Source organism: Kogia breviceps, chromosome 6 (assembly GCF_026419965.1).
Source record: "Kogia breviceps isolate mKogBre1 chromosome 6, mKogBre1 haplotype 1, whole genome shotgun sequence".
In the NCBI taxonomy this organism is placed as follows: domain Eukaryota; kingdom Metazoa; phylum Chordata; class Mammalia; order Artiodactyla; family Physeteridae; genus Kogia; species Kogia breviceps.
Window position 1 is genome coordinate 127,056,130 of NC_081315.1, and position 26,147 is coordinate 127,082,276.

The 26,147-nt window shown below is 36.6% G+C and overlaps 1 protein-coding gene and 1 non-coding gene across 4 annotated transcripts in view; one reads left to right on the plus strand and one right to left on the minus strand.

The window, feature by feature from the left end:
* Positions 1-26,147, minus strand: part of PRDM5 (PR/SET domain 5) — a 202,102-nt gene that overhangs the window by 83,066 nt on the left and 92,889 nt on the right. For all 3 annotated transcript variants that reach the window (XM_059066317.2, XM_067036583.1, XM_067036584.1), the window contains exons 5-10: positions 24,765-24,939; positions 23,524-23,616; positions 23,140-23,261; positions 18,941-19,020; positions 14,304-14,388; positions 12,931-13,088 (exon numbers count right to left, since the gene is read on the minus strand). In XM_059066317.2, coding sequence (XP_058922300.1) covers positions 12,931-13,088; positions 14,304-14,388; positions 18,941-19,020; positions 23,140-23,261; positions 23,524-23,616; positions 24,765-24,939 — 713 coding nt within the window. The remainder of the gene's footprint in view (positions 1-12,930; positions 13,089-14,303; positions 14,389-18,940; positions 19,021-23,139; positions 23,262-23,523; positions 23,617-24,764; positions 24,940-26,147) is intronic.
* On the plus strand, positions 17,352-17,458 carry LOC131759089 (U6 spliceosomal RNA). The gene has a single exon (XR_009336417.1). It is a non-coding gene; the product is annotated as a U6 spliceosomal RNA (small nuclear RNA).

The following is a 26,147-nucleotide window of genomic DNA, read 5'->3' on the forward strand; positions in this document are numbered from 1 at the left end:
AATGCTATGCTAAACGCTTCACATGAATCATTTCACTTAATTCGAATAGCAATTTGATAAGTAAAATACCATTAGTGTCTCCATTTTATAGATGAGAAAACTAAGGCTCAAAAAGTTTCAGTAACTTGCCAAATGTCAAGCAGCATAGATGTAGGAAAAGCACTATTAATCCGTGACAGTCAAAAATATATGTGTAAACAAGAAACAACAGAAATCCACCTGCTAGAACTAAAAATCAAAACCAAAAAACAACAGTAAAAACAGCTTACTCACTTCACCTGTTTTCCATTACACATCAGTATTAACCCATGTGGCACAAATCGGTAAATAAAATTCTATTCTACCACGGATGGCGAGATAACGACGCTCATAAACGCTGATATGTAAAAAAACTGAACTATGTTCTCTTATTAAAATAAAGCAAATCATATAATTGATGGGTTGTTATGATACCTGTGGTATAAAAATAAAGGGAATTATTTAAAGAAAAGTCACTTGATTCACAGCATACAGATTTACACATTTTCTTAGTCTAATGGACACTATAATATTAAAGATATAAATATTACCTATTAACATGATGTTAGTGAGAAAGGGATTATCATGACTGTTTTCAACTGTGCAAAATACAGAAAAAGGATGGGAGGAACAAATATTTAAAACTCAGGATAAACTACAGATATTCAAATGTGCTATTTAGTTAGAGATATTCAAATGATAGGTGGGAATAAACATATCAATAAATAGAACAAAGAGCAGGTTTCTTTCATTACCAAAGATATATGAACATTTAGTATAGGAAAATATGGCATTTCAAATTGGTATAAGAACAGTGGACTGTTTAGTAAATGGTTGTGAGGCAACTGTATAGATATTCAGGAAAAATTAAGTTGTGTCTATTCCCCACCCATTACAAGAGATAAATCCCATTTCAATTCTTCTATATTTTTTTTAATGTGAAGAATAAGACACTAAATATACAAGAAGATATGAGTAAATATTTAAATAATTTTTGAGTAGGAAAAGGCTTTCTAGGCATGACAGAAAACCGGGTACTCAGATGAGAGAATTAAATGTAAAACTGCAAGGCAAAAATATTCGGTGACACAGAAAACATTTGCAACATAAACCAAAAGTTAAAAATTACTAATATAAAGAGTTATAGCAAATTAATAACATAAAAATTCCCCCCAAAAGGCAAAAGGGCTCTCCTCCAAATAGCACTCTTAAAATATCATTATTTATTTTGCGCCAAGTCTATGATATGCACTTCAGGCCGCTACATGCCAGTCTTATTTTACATTCTGGGGATATAGTTGTGGGGAAAAAAAGGCAACTGTCTCTGCTATTGTGGAGCTCTTACTCTAGCAGAGAGAGAGGGACAATCAACAAATGATAAAATATCAGACACATGCTACAGAGAAAAATAAAGCAGGGAAAGAGGACAGCAAATGTTTCAGAGAATGGGGTAGCAATTTTACACAGGTGGTCAAGGAAATTCTGGCTGAGAAGGTGACAGGTGAGAGAAGAACTGATTGCACTGGGGGAACAGGAGCAGGTTTCCCTCTGGGTGATGGAGGCAGGAAACTCCACGGAGGCCAGTGTGATAGGAACTGAGTGGAAGTGGCATAGAAATGGGAGAAGGTGGAGAAATGGGAGAAGCAAATCATGCAGGGCTTGGTTGGCCATTGCAGGAATTTTGTCTTTGACTGAGAGAGATATAAAATCTCCCTAACGGGTTTTAAGCAGATAAGAGGCATGATTCACTTGGCATTTAACAGGATGCTAAGGTGGCTGTGTTGAGAAGAGGATGTAGGGAGACAAGGGAAAGCAGAGAAACTAGAGAGGTAATAGCAATAAACCAAGCCAAGAGATGATTAAGACCTATACCAGGGTGGTAGCCACTAATGGGAAGAAAAGTCAGAGGCTTCTGGATCTGTTATGAAAGTGAACAGGTTTTGCAGAGAGACCTGGATATGAAGCATAAGACACAGAAAGAAGGAAGCAAGCATGCCTCCAAAATTGTGACCTGAGCAATGGTAGGATGGATCAGCCATTAACTAATATATGAAAGAGCAAGCAAGAAACAAGTTTGGGTAAAAGATAAGGGATTCGATTTTGGACAAGTTCAGATGACTATTAAGAGATGTCAACAGGCAGTTGAATATTTCAAGTCTGGATTACTGGCTATAAAACTTGGGGAATGTCAGATTACGTACAGTATTAATACTTCAAGCCATGGATGCAATTAAAGAATGAAAACTTTGAAACAAAATGCTATCTGTGGTCTATCAGACTGGCAGAAGTGAAGAAAATAGATATCATTCTGTGTTGTCTGAAGGGTAAGAACATGCAATCTCACGTCTGGTAACTGGGAATGTAAATTTTCTGAGGGGCAGTGTGGCTCCATTTACCAAAATGATAACTGTGCACAGACCTCTTGACGAACCAACTCCCTTTATAGAAATATATCGGAGACATTTTTGCACTTTTTTTTTTTTTTTTTTTTTTGGCAGCGCTGCACGGCATGTGGGATCTTAGTTCCCCAACCAGGGACCGAACCATGCCCTTGGCAGTGACAGCATGGAGTCCTAACCACTGGACTGCCAGGGAATTCCCTTGCACAATTTTTTTTTTAAAAAGTAAAGAAGTTTTTTAAAATTCCCATTGACAGTTATAAACCTAGTTAACTAAATTCTAGTGACTATTAAATATATTTTTTCTTTGATATGGAAAAGTCTCCATAAGGTATTTTGAGTGTCAAAAGCCGAATGCAAAGCATTATATAGTAGAATACCATTTATGGCACATTCATACTCACGCAGAACAGGGTCTAGGAAGATGTTCTACAAAACACTGAGGAGGGTTTTCACAGTAAAGTGGACAGTGGTATTTGACAGAATTTTTTGCTTTGTTTTCTAGAACTTTCTTTGATGTTTTACTTTTCTACAATTAGTCGATAGTATCATTATTAAAAAAAAGAAACTCTTTCATTTTTAAAGCATCCAAATTGGAACACAGGGTTGCTTTAATCTTCCAAAAATATATTCCACCCTAACCCATTCTTTCTCCTTTCCCAAATCTAGCACAAAACAACTTGTGGATATGATTTAGTTGCTTGATGATTGAAGAACTTGGGACAGCATAATGCCTTAGACCTATGTTAACCAAACCAAAGCCACAACTTCTAGATACTGACCTGAAGTCAGTAGCACACTTCAAGCACTAAGCTGTTAGTACATAGCCAGGTGAATAAATACTTTGTCAAAAAGATTCCAACACCCAACACCACGGAGCTGTGATGGCATGACTTGTGAAAGTCTCAGCATTCAATCTCATTTAAGTAAGGCGGTAGTGAAATACCTGCAAGTTCTGGATAGAGGACTTCTGTCTCCAAGATATATTTTACAAATACCAAATAAAATTAACCCTCTTAAAAGGTGTCTTATCCTTCAATTTTTCATCTCTACAGGGTTCCAAACTTTCCACTGACTTATTTATCACATTATCCTTGAGCTCCAGAACACCCTCCTTCTAAATGCCAAGCACTGAGACACCAATGTCTGCTGATGTAACAAATGAACTAGTCCACGAACTAGCACTATGAAATATATCATTTTATGCACGATGTCTGATTATTGTTGCAGATGTAGAAAATACATAAGGAAATGTGTTGCACTACCTGTAATACCTAGTAAAATGTCTCAAGAATGCTTCAGAAAGTTTACAACATAATTTTTATACACTAGTTAACAAATTATCACATTTCTAGCCAACCAAACCAAATACTAATTTCATGAGAGCAGATTAGCATTTTCATCAGGCCCAGTCACAATTAAAAATAACTTTGACTATCAGTAATATATACAGCTCCACAGTTGGCAATATTACTTGAAATGACATTCCTTCTTTCAGTCATGTGCCAAACAAGAAAACTATGACAAATTCAGGGGAAATAAGTAGAGATAAAATAAAACTGGAAAAAGTATTCCGGAGATACATGTGTTAGAACTATTCTTTTTAAAAATCTCATTATTGAAGTCTGTATAAAAGTATATTACTGTCCCACAGGGTCACATAATAAACCTAAGGCTTTATAAAATGTGTGTCATCTGGTTGTTTACAAGGTCTGTGGATTAAATTTTTACTGTCAGATTTACAACTGGCTTCCTTAAAAGTACTCCTCCTCACAAAAATGAATAGAAACTGGAGAAATACCGAAGAAATCAGTTTCTTTAAGCTCAGTACAGCAAAAGGTAGCTCATGCTACACACAGAAGTGAAGATGGAGTACAGCCCGGAGTAGCCAGTCCAACCTTTCTATTGCTTGAAAGCCACAACTCATTAGTACAAAACCATAACCTCAAGGGGCCAACTGTTGAAGTCCCCACAGCCCCAAGGACACTTCTCCTCCATATCTGTGGAAGACTGGTTTCAGGACCTCAGAGGATACAAAATCCGAGGATGCTCAGCTAGTGGGAACATACTATAAAGCACACGAGGCTCAGTTCGGTGCTCTGTAACGACCTAGATGGGTGGGATAGGAAGGGGAGGGAGGGAGGTCCAAGAGGGAGGGGAGATAGGTATACATATAGCTGATTTACTTCATTATACAACAGAAACTAATACACCACTGTAAAGCAATTATACTCCAAAAACAAAAAATGGCATAGTATTTGCATATAACCTATGCACTTCCTCTCGTATATTTTAAATCATCTCTAGATTACTTATAATACCTAATACAATGTAAATGGTTGCCAGTGCACAGCAAATTCAAGTTCTGCTGTTTTGGAACTTCCTGGAATTTTTCTTCCAAATACTTTTCATTCACGGTTGGTTGAGTCTGTGGACGTAGAACCCGCGGACACAAAGGGCCAACTGTAATACCCTGATCAAGGCAAAGGGAATTTGCTAAGAGAAGAAATAATCATAGGCTTTCAGATGAAGTCTTCCTTGGAAGGCAGCTCAGGGGCCTTTCCCCTCTACTATACTGCTGAGAGATGGTATCTCATATTTGTAACCAAGGATGCCTGTAGCAAACGGTGCTTTCAACACACGACCCTTCAGGCTAGCTGATTTGACCATTAATTTAAAAGTTCTGCCTCTGCATGGCCACTATTTACTACAGCTAGTCTAGAGCCATACAGAACAAGTATGTTCTCGCTTCCAAATGAAGCTCTTTGAATATCTGGAAACAGTAACCATGTCCCTTCACAAACTGTCCAGATAACAGACACTTGTAGCTTCACTACTGAAGATATAAAGTTTTCAGATGCATCATAATAATGTGAAGCAGAATTTTCTGCATAAAAGTAGGTCTCCTAATTTTTATAAGTCATATGTAACACATCATAGCAGCTATACTAGCTCCTTTAGTGGATAACTTGTTTGCTAGGCAAGATGGCTAAATAAATTGGTAATCTTGCATTGAACTTTATGTGCCATCCAAAGAGAAACGAGTGCAGATTCCTATACTACAAACAGACAAGCAAACGACAATGGATCAATTCCGGTCCTATCCAAAAATTACTCTAAAAAATTAATACCAGTCCTTCAACAGGAAATAGTTTTCTTATAGTATAAATCCCTAGAAATTAACAGATAATAGGAAATAGGATGAGAATAGGATTCCAAATATTTGGAATAAATAGATTGAAAGTAAAATGTCTGTGTGTGTATGTGTGTGTGTGTGTGTGTATTTAAACCACTATCCAATTATCTAAGTGTCAACATGGCCAGAGGACATTTTCTCAATTGAAACCCTCATAAAAACTAAACAAATCTATTTTCAAACACAATACAGATGCAAACAAAGTCAAAAGATCAGAGTCTGATTCTAAATTGATTCTAGTTTCTAATTTTAAACATAAAACACCCAATATGGGATATTAGGTTCAAAGCTTATTTTTTACTGAAAATACTGCACGTCAGCGTATTTTAATTACAACATACAATTCTCATTTGTACAGTTCTAGTTTTCATTGGTTCAGGTTTGTGGCATTTTCTAGTTTGATACAAATTGTTAAAGAAGAGAGAAGAGTGTCTCTTTTTAAAAAACGTAATAATTTTCCATTTATTTTAACTTGGCTTCCAAATTTATACTACCTATTCAGTAAGACTGTCAACATCATTTAAAATTCATTACCCTGTCTATTGAGGGTTCACATAAGTACATTTCCTGCCCTCATGCTAAATCTCCCCCATTTGCCATGCTCTATGAGTCACAGTTTATTTTTAAAGTTTTTTGTCATCTCTGGGTGTAACAAACCATCACCAAGTCTTCTGGCTACGGCTAACCTGAGTTGTCTTTTTTTTTTTTTTTCCCAATCCTCTTCTAATAGATCCTCTGGGCTGAGAAACGAGTCAACCAAACTTGGCAGAATTTCAGGTAGACTGGAAATGAAAGGGACAAGGGAAGGATCTCCATGTTATACTAAATACCATGTTTTAATACATGATAAAAATAAGAAATATACTGATAATGGAGAATTAATTTAATGATAATAGAGGAAAATGAACTGTTTTTATTTCCTGCTTTTTCTATCCTGAACATTTCTGAACCAAACCATTCAGAAGAGCAAGGGTATATTTGAAGAATTTTTGTGAAGAAGAGCTGTTTTTTAATATATGACACTGATTGCCAGGAAGATAAAAAGGAAGCAGTGATAAGACATCTGCTTATTAACATTAATCTTCCCAAAACACCATGTAAAAGAATTTTGAAAAAGGAAAACTACAAAGGAGCCCTTGTCCAACAGATATTAAAAGACATTATAAATCGCAACTATTAAAATAGTCTGATATTGCAAGGGAATACAGATTAAATGGAACAGAATGGAATCCAAAAATAGATTTATACGAGAGGCGTTCAACAATGTGATAGCAGTGGTACGAATCAATATTTCAATCCATACCTAAAAATAAATTATTGATGGATTAAAATACCAATTAAAAAAGAAACAAATATAAATTTTAAAAGCATTGATGAGTATTTGCACAATCTTGGAATAAGAAAGTTTCCTAAATAAGACTTAAAACTCAGAAGCTATAAATACTCAGAAGCCATAAAACTCATAATCCATGTCATACGTGAAAACATAAAAATGTAAAACTTCTTTATTCAAAAGATGCAAGTTGATAGATGGGGACAAATATTAGAAACAAAAACAGCAAAGCGTTGATATTCACAATATCTACAGAGCTCCTAGAAATCAATAAGAAAACAGCCAAATAGGCCAGTAGAAAAAGGACAAAGAGTACCTACAAGCATTTCTCAGAAGAAAAATGGAAAAAAAAAAAACATAAAAAGAATAGAATCTCACTCACCATTGCTAAAATGCAATGAAATATCACTTTTCACTTCTCAGACCGAAGAAAAAAATAGGCTGATAACACAGATGTTCGTGATGGCACAGGTAAAGGAGCACTTCCATCACTACTAAGTGAAAATCAGAGCTTTTTCAGAAGGCAGTTGGGCAGGAACAATCAAAATTTAAAGTAAACCTAATATCTGACCCGTAAATTCCATACCTAAGATCTATTTGCATAAATACTCTTGGCAAAATTACAAAGTTTTATGTAAAAGGGTGTTCACTGAAGTATCAAAATAGTATTGGTCATAAAAAATGAGTGGCTTTATATGAACCGACCTGAAATGCTCTCCAAGTCATAATGTCAAGGCAAAGAAGTAAGTTCCTGAATGACATGTGTCATAAAACCATTTACATTTAAATATACTTTTCTCCCAGATGGGTAGCTGAGACCTTGTGTTTTTCTCCAAGCTCCATCCAAAAAGAACATCCTCTTACACAGAAACATCAGTGTGGAATGTGGAAGTTCCTGACGATTTACTAGGGTGAGGAAGGAGGTGCTCTGTACTTAACAGCATTTGAAAGCGCCCCCTCCAACCTAACACTCTGGAGTCTCTTCTCACACGCTCTTCTCCGTTCCAATGGTCACCCTTCCCACCTTCTACCCCCCACCTTCCCAGCTCTGCCACCCGACCACCTCCAGCCCGCACCTTCCCATTTCTAATCTTCCCTATTCCAACCCATTACAGTGACTTAAAGTATGTCAACGGCATTATGCTGAGGATAAAAACTGAATTCTACTCTGTCTACAAAACATCCTCCAGTTACTAGGATCACCTGCCTTTGAATATAGCAGTAGATGTGGTAGTAATGAACAAATAATTTGCACAACAACGTGTACAGTTGTTAATATACTTGGGAAAGCCCAGAGGCTATTCACTGGGAAGGGGCCTAGAAACGTGGCAGGCAGAAGGGAAGGGGGCTGGTGCCGGGGATTCTAACCTAAGCTGCATAACTGACTTCCCATGCATTCATGCATGATTTTAGGGATTTGTTTTCATAAGATGTCTACTACGAAGAGAAAAAAAAAAGGAAAACAAAATTAATTAAAAAATAAAGAACATTTCCCTTTGCGGTTTTAAGAAGGCTACTGGTGTGCACTTGATCAGGCGGGTCAAGTAAAGTGAGCTCAACCCCTGGGTTGGGCTGGGCTGGTCAAGAGCAAAGAACAAAGGCAGTATTCTGGAGGTAAGAGCCAGTCTGAACCTTTAAGGCAAAGGCAAAGAGTCAGAGGCTAGAGATCCGGAAGGCAAGGCCCTGTGCCCACAGGAACCGGGTTGAAGAAAGCTCTGAAGAGCAACAGCAATGCTGTGGTTCAGGGAAACACCAAGGCATAGTCTTTAGTTGATGGCTCTTCAATCATCATCTGGGGGTTGGGGAAGTGGAGGAAGGAGAAGCAAGCTGGGAGGCAGGTTCTTCTATTAAAGTTTCTTAGGGGACAAAGGGCCATCACTGATTTGGCAGTAAGTGAGCTACATGTGAAACACCTAACTCAGAGCCAGGAAAGGGTCCAGAAAATTAGAACAGTGCAGTGTCTTCAAATGAAAGGTTTGGAGAGTTCTTAGATATCTCGGGCTGATAAACCCAGTGCCGAAGGAATACAACAGTGGTTTTTCAGTGTTATCACTAGATCACCAATATGCTCATAAAGTCAAGAAAGAGAGTGCTCAGAAAGGGAAGCATGCTGCAATACATATTGCAAATACCGATTTAGAGCAATCACTCCTGGTATTATGACTACCGTTTAACTAAGAACATTAAATCATTTATTTGGGTTAATTTTTTCATGAAGTTTTTATTCATTCAGAAAATGTCTGCCACATTCAAAGCACAATGTGGTCAACAGGTGCCATGAATTAAAGTACAGCATCTATCGTCAAAGGTTACTGTCTAGTACGGGAAATAAGGTGCTTACGTTAGAAACTGTACGATGCCATCCCATCATCCACCTAAGAAAAGTAATTTAAACAGGGTAAGCAATTTGCCATTAACTAAATGAGCTTCAGAGAAACAGCTGTATCTGTTACTTTCCTCTGTCAGGTTCAATTCCTACATGCATGCCCCTCTTAATGGGAGCATCTCATCCCTGTGAATGTGCTTCTAGAACACAAAAATAGGCAAATCTGGACATGTAACACCTTAAATGAACCACCCACTACACCTACAACCCACCTGAAGAAGAGAAATCTGATGCAAAGTTGAAGGGAAAAGTGGTTGTGATGGAATTATTGAGCCACTGTCTTTCAATCTACAACTTGGCACCTTTCTTAGAGATTGCCGAAGATTTTTTTTTATTACGTAAAATTTATGCCATGTATTATGGTTTTAGAACCTAATCCCTGATTTCTTTATAGAGAGACCTGTCCTTTTCTTTAAGGTCTAATAAGATCTCACCTGCACAAAGTCTGACCTGCAGTCTTTCAAACTGTTTGATCATGACCAAAAAGATAATTTGTTATATCAAAATCTATCACAGACATGCACACACGTGTATTATCTCATTAAATGACCCTTACTCTCATATTTTCTATTGTATTTTTTATTCTATTCTATTCTATTCTATTCATGACCCAGTAAATTATTTCAAGACCCACAAAGTGGTCATGGCCCAGAATTTGGAAATCACCGGATGAGGTGTTAGTAGAGGACACCCAATGGAATTATTTTAGGAGAGGTTATGACCAGAGTTCCTCATCGGCGTCTAATGTTCATCCCTTGAAGGTTATATAAAGGTCAGGAAAAACGGTCTCTTATTTGAACAGACACAGCTCTTTCCCCCAGGAGCTTGTTTATGACATAATCAGGACAAAACCTCTCTAGTGCCAGTTCCAGGATCCAAGATGGCTCAGTCCCCCAAGACACCACACCCATCACAGGAGGAGGAGAGCACTGTAGACATCTCAATTCGGCTTTGCTTTAAATCTGACAGGGAACAAAATGGAGGGTGGAGACTAACTAACTAACTTCTGTTTCCTGCGGTTCTGAAACGTCTGTCCAATTGTGATTTAAAGGATCACAGAATATAGGTGGATCCAGATAAACACACTCTTTATTTAACTAGATCCTAAAAAATACAACTATGAATCAGGTTAAATGACTGTCAGAAAGGATTAGGGAAAAGAAAAACTAACTTTGACCTATTGAGCTTGTACAACTGGCAAGATGACAAAACAATTAAGTTTAGGAAACAGAAATCACTCCTTCAAAATTTCACGCCCTACTGTCAATCACAATGAAAATATTTCCTTTTCAAGCAAATTTAAATGTTAAAAGAATTGATCCCCAAATAAACCAAATAAGTATAACAGAAATACACAAGTTACATAATCAAAAACCCCAAAGAATAATTTATTTAAAATAACCACCTTTGGTCATGCTACATGATGAAGATGGGTCTGACTTTGAGTGGTTTTTTTTCTGCTTTCCTTGCACATCCTTACTTTTCAGGTTTGGAACTGGCCACTAATGAATTATGAAGGAAGAGAAAGTTGATTTGTTTTTTTCACCGTAACTCTTCGGAAACTATTTTAGACATTTTCATGTAACGATACCAAATACACGCTAGGGTCACAACACAGTGAGAAGCACAACTGTCCACAGCAGAAGGACTGAATGTGCTTTTTCCACTTTGGAAATGACAGGCATCGTTGCTTCTGTCCTTCCCAAGGCATCATTACTCCTTTCATATGATTTATGATTAAAGGTATGAGAGATGGTGCAAAGATCCTGTGTCAAATTCCCATATGGCATATAACATAAGTCAAACTGTGAAAAACTCGTAAATGTGGGGAGATCAGTTTCATCAAAGAAAGGAGCAAGAGGGTTCCAGAGACTTAGCAGGAAACTAGCCAGATAATTTTTTATAGGCATGTAATTCCAATGCAGCAGTAATGAACGTGGTCCTGCCTCTGAACATATAATGCTTGAGTTAAACATAAGGGCGGTCAGCAAGAAATTAGGCAGAGATGATTTGGTACACCATCAATCAATCCTGTTTATTCTTTCATAAATCTGCCTTTTCTTTTCTTTTTAGACTGAAGCTGAAACTGATATCATAACTTCTTAAATGACTTAAAGAGACAAAATGATGTGTTTGTAAAGTCCCAATAAATACCGAAATAACTATAATTCCAATGGAATATTGCAAATAAAAAGGTAACAAGTTATTTGAAAATACATTATATATACGTTGTTTAATAGCATCCTACAATATACCAAAATCAATAAGCAAATATTTATCCCATCACAAATTTAAACATACACTTCTAAGACAATGAATATCTTTGAACACATTTTCTGAATTCAATTCAAACATTATTTATTACCTACACAAAGTAGATTAGATAAAACTAACTTTCTGATACAAGAACTTGAGTAAAGTGTAGGAAATGCAAACAAAAATCAATAGATGAAACTAAGAGATTGTAACTTGAAGAGAGTCCTGCTAGAAAGGAGGGAGGGAAGACGTTAGAGAGGTCATGCTGAGTTGTTTTTGATATGTCTCATGCCGAAAACAGGAGGATACAAAGCTGGAAAAGGAAGCTGAGGTCATGGTGTAGAGAACTCCGAGTGACAGGGTAAATAAAGCATCATATATTAATAGGTGCTGGAAATCTACTTATAATATTAGAATACAAGAGTGATAGAGTTGTGCTTTGGGATGATTTATCTAGTCAGCTGAGTAAGCGGGAAGTGATAAGTAACAAGAAGCTGAATGAGATGGGTATTAAAGTGATGGATAAGAGCCATGATCAGGATGTGGAAATGGTAGAGCAATGGCTGACTGTGACGGTGGTAAGACAACATAGAGGGTACAATCTTTAAGAATTAGCTTCTAATTCTAAAAAGGGACTAATGTTAAAGAAAGAGACAGGGATAACTAGATGTTTTTGTCATTAACAGAAATTAACAGAAACTTCCAAAAGTGAAGTTATCTGGAGCGTGCTAAATCCATTAGGTCAAAAGGTGCCCAGTTATGTATCAAACAAGCAGTGGCAAACGTGTGTCTGAGAGCTGGGATTACCAAAATAAATCACTTGGAAATCATCAGTACAGAGTTTGTACCAGAATTCATGGATATAGCTGACATAGAGAACATAGAAGAGGCCTACAGTCAAAGCAGCCAGGAAAACCCCCTGGGGGGGGGGGTTCAGAGAACAAAGAAGCATTCAGAGAAACTGGCAGAGGACCTAGCAGAGTCACTAAAATGGTGCCATAGATGAAGAGGATTTCCAAAAGGTAACAGGAGCAAGAGTGTCAGACTCTATAGAAAGAAGGAAGAGAAGACTTTGCAGTTACTGCAACGCTGGAAAACACTGGATGACACTCTGCTTGTGAGGAGAATAGTTTCAGTAGAGAATACAGATAGGAAACAAAGCCACAGGGGTTATGGCCTGAGCCAGTGGTTAGAAAACAGAAGCAAGATCTTCTCTAATTATTTCATATGTACAGCATGACTCGGATATCCAAAAACTTCTTTGAAGGTAAACAATTGGTAATTATATCAAGAAATCAGCAAAAAAATACATATATTTATAACAATATTAATAAGCTTTTACCTTCTTGTGATTCTTGTAAACATTTCTGTGGGCAAATCCCTTTCCACAAAGCTTGCATTTGTAAGGTTTATCTTCACTGTGTATTACTTTGTGAGCACCCACTTGATCGAGCCTCTTGAAAGATTTATTACAAATCTCACAATTATAGGGTCGTTTTTCTGTGAAAAATGAGTGGAGACAATCTCATATCTATATAAAGGTAAAGGATAAAAAGGAGAACAGCCTTACCTTGTATTACTTCTTATGGATAAGTCAACTAAAACATGACCCAAACAACTGAAACAATCTATTACCCAATCCGTCTGTTAGATACGTGAGCCTATTCACAAAAGCAACATCAGTTTGTTCTTTTATTGACCTGTTTGCAAACTAAATGTATAAAGTAGCTTAGATATAAAGATGAAGTTTAAATTCAAGGAAGAAATCCTACTACCAGATGAAAAACCTGCTGAACGGTATGAGTTCAAGTCAGGGTCACAACTCCGAATGCAAAGGGTGAGTGGCCTGGCAGTGATGAAGGTAAAGGACAGAGCTGCCTCCTGCTGGGCGAACAGACCCCACACAGGCCGAGCTTCCAATTCTCAGCAGAAACTACACACTTAGGCTGCTGGGTAAAATCCACATTTATACAAGAGCCATGCAATGTTGACAACTGTTTCAAACAAGCCATATCTGAAGGCCACCAGGTCTTCTACTTTCGATCCACCATTTTTGATCTTCCGTTTTCATTTGCCAAAATATCTAGATCTGTCTCCAAATAAAGTAGCTATTCAAAAACATTCTAAACTCTAGAAAAGAGACTTCATAAAGCAAAAGTTATTTTCAGAGCTGAATTTTTCTAAGTCTGTGTTACAGACCTATTACTCAAACTTGTTTACAATGAAACTATGGCTTTAAACACTTATATTCTCAAAGTGTATTTATAAATTTCTCACTAACATTTATTAGTTCCTTAGTTAGAATGTGAAAATATCTAGAAATGTCGGAACTATAATTGTTCAATCGCTCCTAAATATCAGACACTCTGCTAGCATGGTACATAGATGACTTCGTTTAACCTTAAAAGCAATTTTGAAAGGTAGGATATCTTTTCACAGATGAAGAATATAGAAACCGAGGCTCAAGGAGGAGGAGGTAACAAATTAAATGGTGAGTTTGAAGATCTTCAAGTTCATTTAGTCCAACCACATATGCTTCAGAAACAAACTGAGGTCTAGAGAAGCTAAGTAACTTGCTCAAAATCACATGGCCAGTCAAGGGCCAAGCTGGAACTAATAACCAGGTCTCCTGATTACCACTCTCAGAGCTCCTGAAAATGACGAGGTGAATCTTTTGTAGTGATTTCAATACAAATGGAAAAATATATATTTTACCTGAGTGGGTGATCATATGACGTTTTAGCTGATTAGCTGAAATGAATTTCTTCATACATTCTTGACAATCAAATATCTCATGAATCTGCAAAAGGTTAAATTGACAGTTAAGTCAACTATCAAAGCCAAAAACTGTATGGAGATCAAGTAAAAGTATAAACATGTGGACAGTTGCTATTGCAATATCCAAACTACATATTATAATTCAGCCCTAATTTGTTCACACTATCCCACATAAATTGAAAATGCAATGAACATGTTACCTAGTAGAAACATATCATTAAAAAAATGTAAGACTGCACGTTATTTAAATATGTAAAACAGCTGACCTATTTTTAAAGTGCATAAATTTATACTCTCTGTAAAAAAATTATACCTAGTATATATTAAGTCTCTGTTATGCACAAACTTAGACTTGGAAATATGTAACTTGCCAGTAAAAATATTCCCTTTACAGTAGTCAACACTACTTTAAACTTAAATATATGTAGTACAGAACAACACATTAATTAATGTTAAAGACAAGGAAATATATGATTCTGAAAAGCATTTAGCTCACCGCAAAACTCTGACAGGAGGACCACAATAAAAAACTTTATTAGTTTTATTTTAAAAAATAATAATAATAAGGGGGAGGAGCATAACTTTAGCAAACAACTGGCTAAATAAATATTACAATTTAATATTAAATTTAGCTTTTTCCCTCCCAGACACTACATCAGAGAAATTGAATAGGCGGTATGAAAAGCAAAAGCTTAGTTTATTATCCGTAACAATGTACAAAGTTCTGAGAGGAATGTGTTGCAAGAAGCCTTATATTAGAAATGTTGATCATCCCAATGAATAAGATACTGTTTTGCTGAAGATTCAAAAATCGTTTTGGTGAGGTCCTGTTTTTGTTTCAACCTCATTAAAGGCAGTGCTCACAAAACTAAACCCCAGGCGAGCAAAGGCCCTTGTGCAGGAAACCGAGATACTGTGGTTATCCTTGCAGGATATCCAGGGCCACTACACAGTGAAAGTCAAGGCAGAAGACCCTGAGCTGGTACCGCAATGAGTAAAGAGTGGAGGACTGGTAAACGGCTCCCCTGACCTAAGTGACCACAGAAGAGCTCAAGGCAGGACTGGCGGTGAAAAGACGGCACCAGGAAGGGAAACGGAAGCTGGGGCAAGGCTCACAGGTGCCTGGTCTGCAGTCTGTGCCTTAAGCCTACGTCCAGCCACGTGCCTTCTGCCTTCTGCCAACCCGCCTTCTGCTTCTGTCAGGCCTGATTCTTCGTGAGTCAGTAAACTCAGCTGGGAATAACAGAGAAAAGGGAAACAAACAAGACAGAGCAGAAAGACATCATTCCACTAGAATCGGACTTATTCCCCTGCTTACATGCAGCGGCTTCTAATCTTGATCAGGGGATATATAGGGTCGAGAGAGTTCTAGGGCTCCTCAGAAAACAGTGTGGGAGCCGCACAAGTACTAGGAAGGCAAGTACAGCGGGAACACTTTCAGCCTAAGAAATTTTAAAGGCAACATCTTCAATCATCAAAGACCCTCACAGCAATGATATGAGGTGTAATGTTTATTTAAAGATGATAAGAACAGATTTATATTCTTAAACTCTGTTTCTGTAACATACATCTTTTATAATAAGCTACTCTAAAAAATTATGATGTGCCTTCTGAAACATACATAAATGAAAACATATTTATTTTCATTTTTAATGTTAAATTTTAATTAGTATATACAAATTTTAAATTATTTATCCATATAAAAATGGCAGCTGTTAAATAAATTACTGCAAAATATACTCATATTTGTTCACTTAACTCTCATGGCTTCTGAAACATGAAACATTTTTAAAGGTTGAACTGAATTGATATTATCAAAATTCTAAAATAGAATATTTACTGTACATGAAAGCATTTTTGTATTGATTATCTTATTTATAGTGGAAAATTCAATCCAAAGCTATTTTCAAAACTCCTGAAAAAGTTTAATAAAACAATCAGATTTAACGTGAAAATGACACTAATTAATGCCTAATGCTAAGTAAAGCACTTTTTGTAAAATGTCCACCTTATTAAATTGACATGGATGGTAATAACTTATCATTTGAAGTCCCAAATTAAATAATCTTCAGGAAGGATCATAATATATCTTATTGTAATATAGGGCAGTACATAGTAATGTAAGACACTGTTCTAGACTATAATATAAATTTGACATATTCATACAGCACCATCTACTGGCAAGGTGAAATACTACAACCAAACTCTATTAGACATTAGACATACCCAACAATAAGAATAGTCAAAAATGGAGTCAGTAAAAGCTCCTGTGGATTCAGAAAGGCTAAGTCAGAGGAGTTATACTATAATGAAGAGCTGCACTGAGCTACTAAGTTATTAACATTTGCAGAAACAGAATGGCTGTATTCCACCACCACCAGGTAGGATTTAAATCTACCAAGATATTCCCCAGGGGAAAAGTTCTTATGTTATGAAGAAAATAAATGGAAAAGAGAACATTTTTCAGAAATATGCCCCACCACCAACTTTGTTGAAATAGTCTATTTGGGAAAATTTGAAGTTTGTTAAGTTATCTTAAATTTCAACTTCTTAAGATCAGGGAAGGAAATCAAAGAATTATAAAAGTATGAGGATATTTTTTTAATGTTTATTCAACTGGATTTAATCTTTTTGTCTCAGACTAGGTTCTGCTTCAGAAACCTTAAGGGTGATGAGAAGGGAGGAAGAGAGACGTAAAAGCAGTAGCATCTGGACTGGAGTTCTGTGCAAAACTTCCTTTAAAAAGTAGCTTCAGGGGCTTCCCTGGTGGCGCAGTGCAGTTGAGAGTCCGCCTGCCGATGCAGGGGACACGGGTTCATGCCCCGGTCTGGGAAGATCCCACATGCCGCAGGGCGGCTGGGCCCATGAGCCATGGCCGCTGAGCCTGCGCGTCCGGAGCCTGTGCTCCGCAACGGGAGAGGCCACAGCAGTGAGAGGCCCGCGTACTGCCAAAAAATAATAATAATTTTTTTTAAAGTAGCTTCAGTGCTTGCTTCAGCAGCACTTGCACTAAATTTGGAATGATACAGAGATGATTAGCATGGTCCCTGAACAAGAAATATATGCAAATTCTTGAAGTACTCCATATTTTTAAACAATCAAAATAACCACATGGAAACTGAAAAGAAAAAAAAAAGTAGTTTCATGACACTTAAGAGAAGTAATTAAAAGACACTGATCAGTTCAAAAGCACACTTCATAAATGAGAGAACACAGGCCCAATGTTACATGGGGGGTTAGGGACAGAAGAAGGTGACATCCACTGTCTTCACTCCTGTCCAGTGCTGTTGCATTATTTCTCCCTAAGGATCATAATCACTCAACATGTAGGATATAACCTCAGACATATTAACAATTCAACTGTCTTATATGTTACAGGTTAAGTCCACAGCACATGCTTGGAGCTACAGCATTGAATATCATGAATTTTAAGGCCTGTCAAGTTACTCTGGAATATAGAGAGACACAAAGAGAGACAAAATTCAACTTACAAACCACAACAAAAGTAAAATTTTACTTTCACTAGTACCATCTTCTCTCTTCTGTAGTATTAAATGACTAAAAGAATATTATATGCTCCTAGATATTCTGAAAAAATAATATATGAACTCAGGAAATAATCATTTATATCTTTGTTATTGTAATATAACATAAAATATATTTTTGGACTCTGACATGATATGAACAAAATCTAAATTTTAATTTAATTCTATTCTGTCATAAATTCTATTAACTAGTGCTAATGTTGTTAGGGTTAATAACTGTCATTTACTTTTCAGGATAACTTTCACATTAAAATAGCAACTTAGTAAGTTTAATGCTTATTGCAAAATGTATTAAATTTATTTTCTCCTAACACAGTTGGCCCTTGAGCAACACGGGGGTTTGGGGGTTGGACCCACTGCACCCCACTCCCACCCCCCAAGCTCTCCCTGCAGTGGAAAAATCGTGTAACTTTACAGTGGGCCCTCCACATCTGCATAGCCAACCAACCCCCTGATCGTGTAAGTACTGGAGTATGTATTTACTGGAAAAATCTGCTGTAAGTGGACCAGCACAGTTCAGACCTCTGTTGTTCAAGGGTCAACTGCATAATCGTTTCTGCTAACAATACTCTGACATTCTTCTACATTATTTTTAGCCCTTCAAAATAACAGAGCTCTTTGTCTTCGTTTTGCCGCACTTAACTATAATATGCATCCATTTTAAGCTAAATGTCACTGCAGAACATATCATAAATATAAAAAAAAATATGGTTTCCTCAAATATATAGTATTTCCTGAGCAAACAGCAACTGGGAAAGCTTGAAACCAGTATGAGGTGTCAATCAGACACAATACTGTGTTGGAGAAATATTTCTACTAATTCTGAACAATTAACAACTCAAAATATTCTTTTGTGAGAGTTCACTCTTCTACATATCAGTCTTGCATTTTAGAATATGTTAGCAGTTAAATTAATGACAAAACTCTTGTCTTTACAATATAAAAATCAGCTAAAAACTTTCATGGCCAACACTATAAATGACTAAAAGATCTTACACTATGATGAGCATTAGTCTTTATCTTACTGACCTTCCTATGTTCCTGCAGGCTTGATGCTGAAGAACACTTTTTATTGCACACTGAACATATGAGTTTTTTCTTAGGATCCCCTAAACAAAAACAACAAACAAAATAAAATAAAATACCACCATGATTTATATGAGAATATTAAGAGGAGTATTAGATACAGTGTTTCTAGGTGATTTATTAATTTCTGAACAGGTATTTCATCTTCTTAACTTACAACTCCAAAATTTTCAGTGTTGTAGATATATCCATTAAACTCAGATAAAGAAGAGGCTACATTTTAAACGCTCTCAAAATCTGAGAAATATTCAGCTTGGTATATACCACTTTCTACATATATAAAATGGGCCTTTCACCTTTCCACGTACTGATTTAGTATTAAAAGAGAAAAGCACACTTCCATGAAAAATTAAAATTAATCAAACGTGTACATAAAAGAAAAACTGTATTTATTAACTCATAAGTTGATTTTGCTACTTGCTTTAAATTTTAACAGAATATTTGATTTAATCAGTTGGATTTTTAAAAATGGAATTCACAGATTATTCTTTTCAGCACTAGACTTATCTGCCTGCAAGATCTGAGCGTATACGATTTATCATATTAACATTAAAAACCAGAATAAAGTAAAATCAAGAACAATAAAACATTATATTGGCATTCATATTATTTTACAAATCAAAACACAGCTCAATTTTGTCTTCTTATAGAGTGATTTTAATTATAGTAGACCATTTCAAATTTCAAATTTCACAGTGGTTATAAAAAACAAGACTCAATAAAACAGGATTTTCAAATAGGATGTAATAACAATGTCATCTGCACTACCATAAATAACCACAGAATGGTTTTTCAATTTTTAATTGATTGATTTCAAATACTCAAAAAGTAAACAAATAATAAAATGAACCACCATGTATATCCACTGCTTGGCCCCCAAAATGACTAATCCATGGCTATTCCTGCCTAAACCTCAACCTCATCTACCACCTTACTTCTCTGTTTTCTTGAGAGAAATATAAAATCAGTAGAAAACAAGATTACAAAATGACTTTATTAAAAGACTGTTTATGAGAGAGGAACACTTTCAGGAAAAGGAAAATATTAATTTTTGTCTTATCATTCAAAATATGGATTTCATATAATGCACTATTTTTAGCATGCCAAATAGTATAGCCAAGAAAAATTTTCCTGGTGATTGACAAGTAATAAAAGAGAAAGTATTAAAAAGTATTAAAAAGACAAGTATTAAAAGAGAAAATTCTCCCAAGCAAAATGAGTATCTGACGGCATGCATCTGGTCATCAATTCTCTATCCATATCTATTATACACGAGGGGCCACTGAGAAAGAATATGCCCTCTTTTCCAGCTTGCACCAGCTGGTATTTCCCTCCTTTAATCCACAGTCCTTTATTTCCCTAGCTTATCCCTCAAATCAGCTGCTCTCTGAGACTACACCTTATTCTTTCCCAGAAGGTAGGTCAGGCTTGAGGGAGAGAAGAGAAAGAGAAGTGACATTTCCATAACCACCTGTTTCGCCTTATCCCAATACTCCTGCCATGGCTCCTCCAGCTAGAATTGCAGGCAATACACCCAACCCCCATCCCTACTCTTCAATCTCTTCTCTCCTCCTGTAGCTTCTATTCTGCATCCTAGGACTGGAATCCTAGCTCCTCAGAGAAGAAACATGGGAACAATTTATGACTGTTTGCCTAGGAATGTAGATCAATGTTATTTCCCATAAATACAAAATCTCTATGTCAGCATCCACAGAATCGAAATCAAAAGAGAAAGATGGTTAAGGTGAACTGAGGAAGTTAGACCCTTCACTGTTTCCTCTTGAGTAACTGGGCAGGTCACCCTACAAGCTTCCCCAGGTTCTAGGACAATAGCATCTACAAAGCCACAGCTAGGCTTTATACCATTTTAGTTTTACTATATTCAGGTTAAGTCTGACATTTGACTTTCTGATTCAGCTTTCAAAAACACTCAGGAACACATTTACTTACAAAGGTAGGAGATGCACTGAAAATTAAAACAACTGTCCTGAATACGTAGTCACTTAAGTACTGCGAGTTTCAGCACTATGTGGGTTAAGTGTGCTTCTAGGAGCTGGTCTGAGAACCTACCCACCATATGTTACAGTTTCTATGGAAAAATGTGATCCATATTTAAAAATTCAGTTTCTCTCTTCTCAGCATCTTCAACTCCTATCATCTAACAAGGAACATTTGTCATTGTCGGTGGTAAAAGCTGCAAGATCTTCTCCTTCCTCGAATACCTTTGTCTTTCTACAGTAAAGCGTTCTACGACCATGTGTATCAACACTGCTTTTTTCGCTATTCTGAATATGGAATATTCTTTCCCCAAATGTCTGTGTAGCTCACAGACGCAAGGGAAGAAGCAAGAGGGGGGGCTATGAGTGACTGATTGAGTACCAATTCCAGCAAAAAGTATGCACGGTGGCCTCTGGCTGAAATACAGTAAGTTTCATATTTTACGTGATCCACAACACAGAAAAATAAAAAACTTCCTTTTATAAATTATTTCCTACAAAATCACCATAAGTTCTCAGAATCAGTAATATTTTAATATCCAAGACCAACTACAAGAAGCCTCAAAGAAATTATGCTTCTAGCACAGTCTGAAGACCACATGCCCAGTAACAAGAACGCAAGTTTCCAGAGTTTCAGAGTGCATCTGGTTTTTTACTTACTTCAGCAAAGTTAACTTTAAAAATGACATGAAAGATTTGTTATAATACATTGCAGACAAAGATGGAGAAAATTAAGAACAGCATTTTAAACATAACAGCTGTAAAAAGACAAAAACTAGGAAGAGACAGGTCTATCAAAAAGTTATGATTGCCTTTTGCAAAGATAGGAAAGGCCCAAGTATAAAGAATTCAGAAGAATGTCATCTTCTCTATATCCTTCAAAAGGAAAGAAAGAAATCAGAACACTGTGAAGTCCAAGGGATGTGCACCATTCTGAAGCCACATTTCACAAGCCCATACCTTCTGCGACCCTGAGCTTTCAAATACGGCTTGTACTGCGCGTGCAGCCCAAACTGGCGGTGCGAAGTTGTAACTAGCATTAAAAGAGACGCTTTTTGGACAATGAACAAATATAGGAAACAGAAACTGAGTACCGATCATTCTTTTCTCCTGAATGTGAGAATAAGCAGGATAGGAGAAAAGAAATAACACTCTCCTCATATGCAGAAAGACATTTCCACCCAGAAGCCAACGGCAAAAGGAAACGCATGAGAAAAATGTAAATATAGGAGGATGAGAGGAGTGCCATGAACCTCGGCCTCCTTTAAGGAAAAGACACTGAAGGAATAAAACATTAACTCTGACAGTAGTCATCTGTTCGATTTAGTGCAACAATCCCTAAAGTCAAAATACATTTACCATGTGCTAAGCAGATGAAATCTAAGTGACAAATTTTCTATTTGTCTTATTGTTTAGCTAGCCATTAGAAGGAATTCAAACAGTATCCACTTTATAAATCCAAATATATTCAATTAGCATGTCAAAATGTAGCCAGGGGCTTCCCTGGTGGCGCAGTGGTTGAGAGTCCGCCTGCCGATGCAGGAGACGCGGGTTCGTGCCCCGGTCCGGGAGGATCCCACATGCTGCGGAGCGGCTGGGCCCGTGAGCCATGGCCGCTGCGCCTGCGCGTCCGGAGCCTGTGCTCCGCAATGGGAGAGGCCACGGCAGTGAGAGGCCCGCATACCGCAAAAAAAAAAAAAAAAATGTAGCCAGTAATTTTCTCCAATATAGAAGAAATATAAGGATTTTTAAAAATGGAATTTTACTGTAAAAATATTAAGGCAGAAGGGCATCACTTAAGAGTTTTAAAATAGATCTACTAAAAGAGAAATTTCACATGCTAAAATACTAAAATTATTATTTAAAACACTAATTCTTAATGCACCTGGCTACCAAGCACAACTAGACTCTAGCTTAGGTTTCCAGTTATGATTAATTCAGAGATAGGAAAAATGACGAATATTGCTGACATCAAAAAGAAATAGTGTTCAGTGAAAGAAAAAAGATTCCATTTCCAGAGCTCTACATCTGTGTGAAATACAATGGAAAAGCAAGCCCTCTCCTCAAGAGTGAGAATTAAAAACAGATCGCTGTGGCCTGGGGAGAGGAAGCCCCTCTAAAAACAACCCTCTGATGAGTTCTCACCGGCGTGGATGTTTTCCTGGTGTCTTCTCAGGGCATCCTTGCTCTTCAGTCTCTTTCCACAGCTGTCAGCCTTACACACAAACCTGGCATCTCCCCGGCAAGTCTCCTGGTGCTGCTCAAAACTACAAGACAACCAGGAATGGGAAACGGGGAGACGAGACGGTGAAGACACCTACAAACTTCTAACATCCAGGCTGGCTTTTGTAATGCATGCTCCCCAGTAGAGAGTTTCAGGGTCATTACAAGTGTTACCTAGGCAGGTAGGAAGGAAAGCACTGAAATTCTGTAGCCATATGATACTAAATCACTAAGAAGCATGAAAGCATGCATGCCAATAACGACCCGCAATTATATCGCAGCCATCTGATAACTCAGATACAAAACCTCGATGCTGAACTGAAGGAAGAATTGCAAACAGAGCACAGAAAACTTCGCGAAGAATCCTTCAGACTGCTTTTTGCTGAGCACTGAAGAACACTGAGGGGAAATAGAAAAAAAACAAAAACTGGAAGTCTAAGACAAAAACTTATGAAAATGTCTCTACTTTGAATACAGTCACATTCATGATCTCTTTTCATTCTGCCTTTTGCCCTTTAAACTTTTAAGTAGCACCTACAGTTTAACTGTAAGACTCAGCTCAGCAAAAGTATGTTTGGTGTAGAATATATAATAATGAATTGAATAAAAGCTGACTAGAATGCGGTTTTAAAATCTGTTCATTAAAAACTATATAGCCCTTGCTTGGTTTTTTTAAAGAGTATATAAGAGAATTTCCAAGTTTTAAGTTTTGAACAGAAATTTTTCATCTCAAATGTCATAAGCAAAACTGGATGCATATATGAAAACTGTCTTAATATGAAATACAGCATGTTTCAGAATTTTACTTTAATGAATTAAAAAATGAAACATTAAGCCTATGTTAAAGATTTCTTGCTCATATGCAAGGTGACATTCTGTTAAAAATAAGTTTGTAAATATATGTATCCACTCTCTCATTTTTAATAATTCATGATACTGTGAAATACTGAAGTAAAAGGATAACTTAATATGCTGTTAATATAAATATTTAAAATAATAAAGGGTGCAGAGCAATGATTGGGACCATTTAATTCATTTCATCATCGTATCTTGTACATATTCATCTTTAAATTATTTCTCCAACATTGTTAGGAAATAAACAGTGCTTCCCAAAATGGCCCTGTATTCTTCATACTCTGAACTCTCTCCATTTCTTAAACTATTTCTTTTCTTTTTTTTTTTTCTTTTTTTTCAGATTTCAGAGGGAATATCGAACGCAGACCGCTGAAACTTGATCTGCCACCTCAAAGCACTAGCTAAATTCTGCATATCAGATTTCAAATTAGTACACCAATGAGCTTAATATTTAACAAGCTATTAAATGGACAAAGATTGATTAGCATAAACTATGTTTACTTGTTAAACTTCATAATCAGAATGTTTCAGAACTCAATGTACTATAGTAAGAAAAGTTTATGACAGTGACAATACTTCTACACACACACCATCACACATGCACACAGGTTAGAAACTCTAAGACAAACTGAATGAAACAGTTAAACAACGTGTCAGCTCAGAATTTTAGATATACTCTTGAATGTACGCACTGTCTTTGCAAAGCCTGTTTAACTGGGAATTTCTTCCCACAGCTCTTGCACTTAAATTCTTTCTCCTCTGTGGGTTTCTGGTGCAATGTCTGAAGATGCTCAGCAAGAACTTCCTCGCTGGTAAAACTCGAGTCACACTGGGGACAGGCATAGTCCTCTTCACAGCCAAAGCGATCTGCATGTTTACAAGCAGGCAGATTTGTAAGACAAAAGTGAAGAGCCAAGAACTGCTCAGTTTTGCCCTCATTTTAAAATCAAAGTTAATTGTGCTTAATGGTACCAGATTAGTAAATTTTTATTATCTCTATGAGTATGAATAGGTTGCCCATGAAAAATAATAGGAAGTGTTACTAGAACAATACATTATTTTTTAAATCATCTAACTTGTGTTTCACCAAATTAATACAAAATCAAAATCAATTTTTAATTTACCCTGTAACATTAACTTTGCACATCAAAGAGTTATAACATGTGTTGAATTGCAATGCCAAAGTCCTCCCTGAATCGGGTCATCTTGAGTTCACTATTAGCTGCAAGAAGAGAAAAACCCAACCAAGGGGAACTATGTTGAATTACCAAGGGGAATCTCACATATATGTGAAAAAAGGCCAAGGTCATAAAAACACCACTCATTACAGTAGGCGGAGTGAGGCTCCACTGCCTCTCTGGCTGTCAGTCCTATATGGACTGTCATGGCTCTACTCAAATTTTTCAGAGTGTGCTACTTAAATTACATTTTTTTTTTCTGATTATCAAATAAGATTAATTTTTTTTAAGATTTTTTTTTATGTGGACCATTTTTAAAGTCTTTATTGAATTTGTTACCATATTGCTTCTGCTTTACATTTTAGTTTTTTGGCCACGAAGCAGATGGGATCTTAGCTCCCCAACCAGGGATCGAACCCGCACCCCCTGCACTGGAAGGAGAAGTCTTAACCACTGGACCGCCAGGGAAGTCCCAAGGTTAGATTTAGATAAAATGCCGAAAATATGAAGAGAATCACATTTTCTCATAAAATCACCAATAACCCCACCATGAAGAGACAACTGCTGTAATCTATTTCCATGCCTGAGTTGTCTTTTGCGCATTCATATTTTATGTGCAGTCTAAGAACCTTTATGATCATACTTTTCATGCAATTTCATGTATTGCTCCTTTCCATTTAATATTTTCTCAAGTCAATTTTTTTTTTAAACTTAAGGTACCATAATTTACTTATTGAACCAAACTCTCCATTGTTTGACATTTGAGTGGATTCTGTTTCTTTTGATCACTGTTTGGTTGGTTTTGCTTCTGTTTTGGGGGGTTTTTGTTTGTTTGTTTTGGTGGTTTTATATTTTTCTTTTATAAACAAAACTGAATTCTAAAATAAAAATATCAAC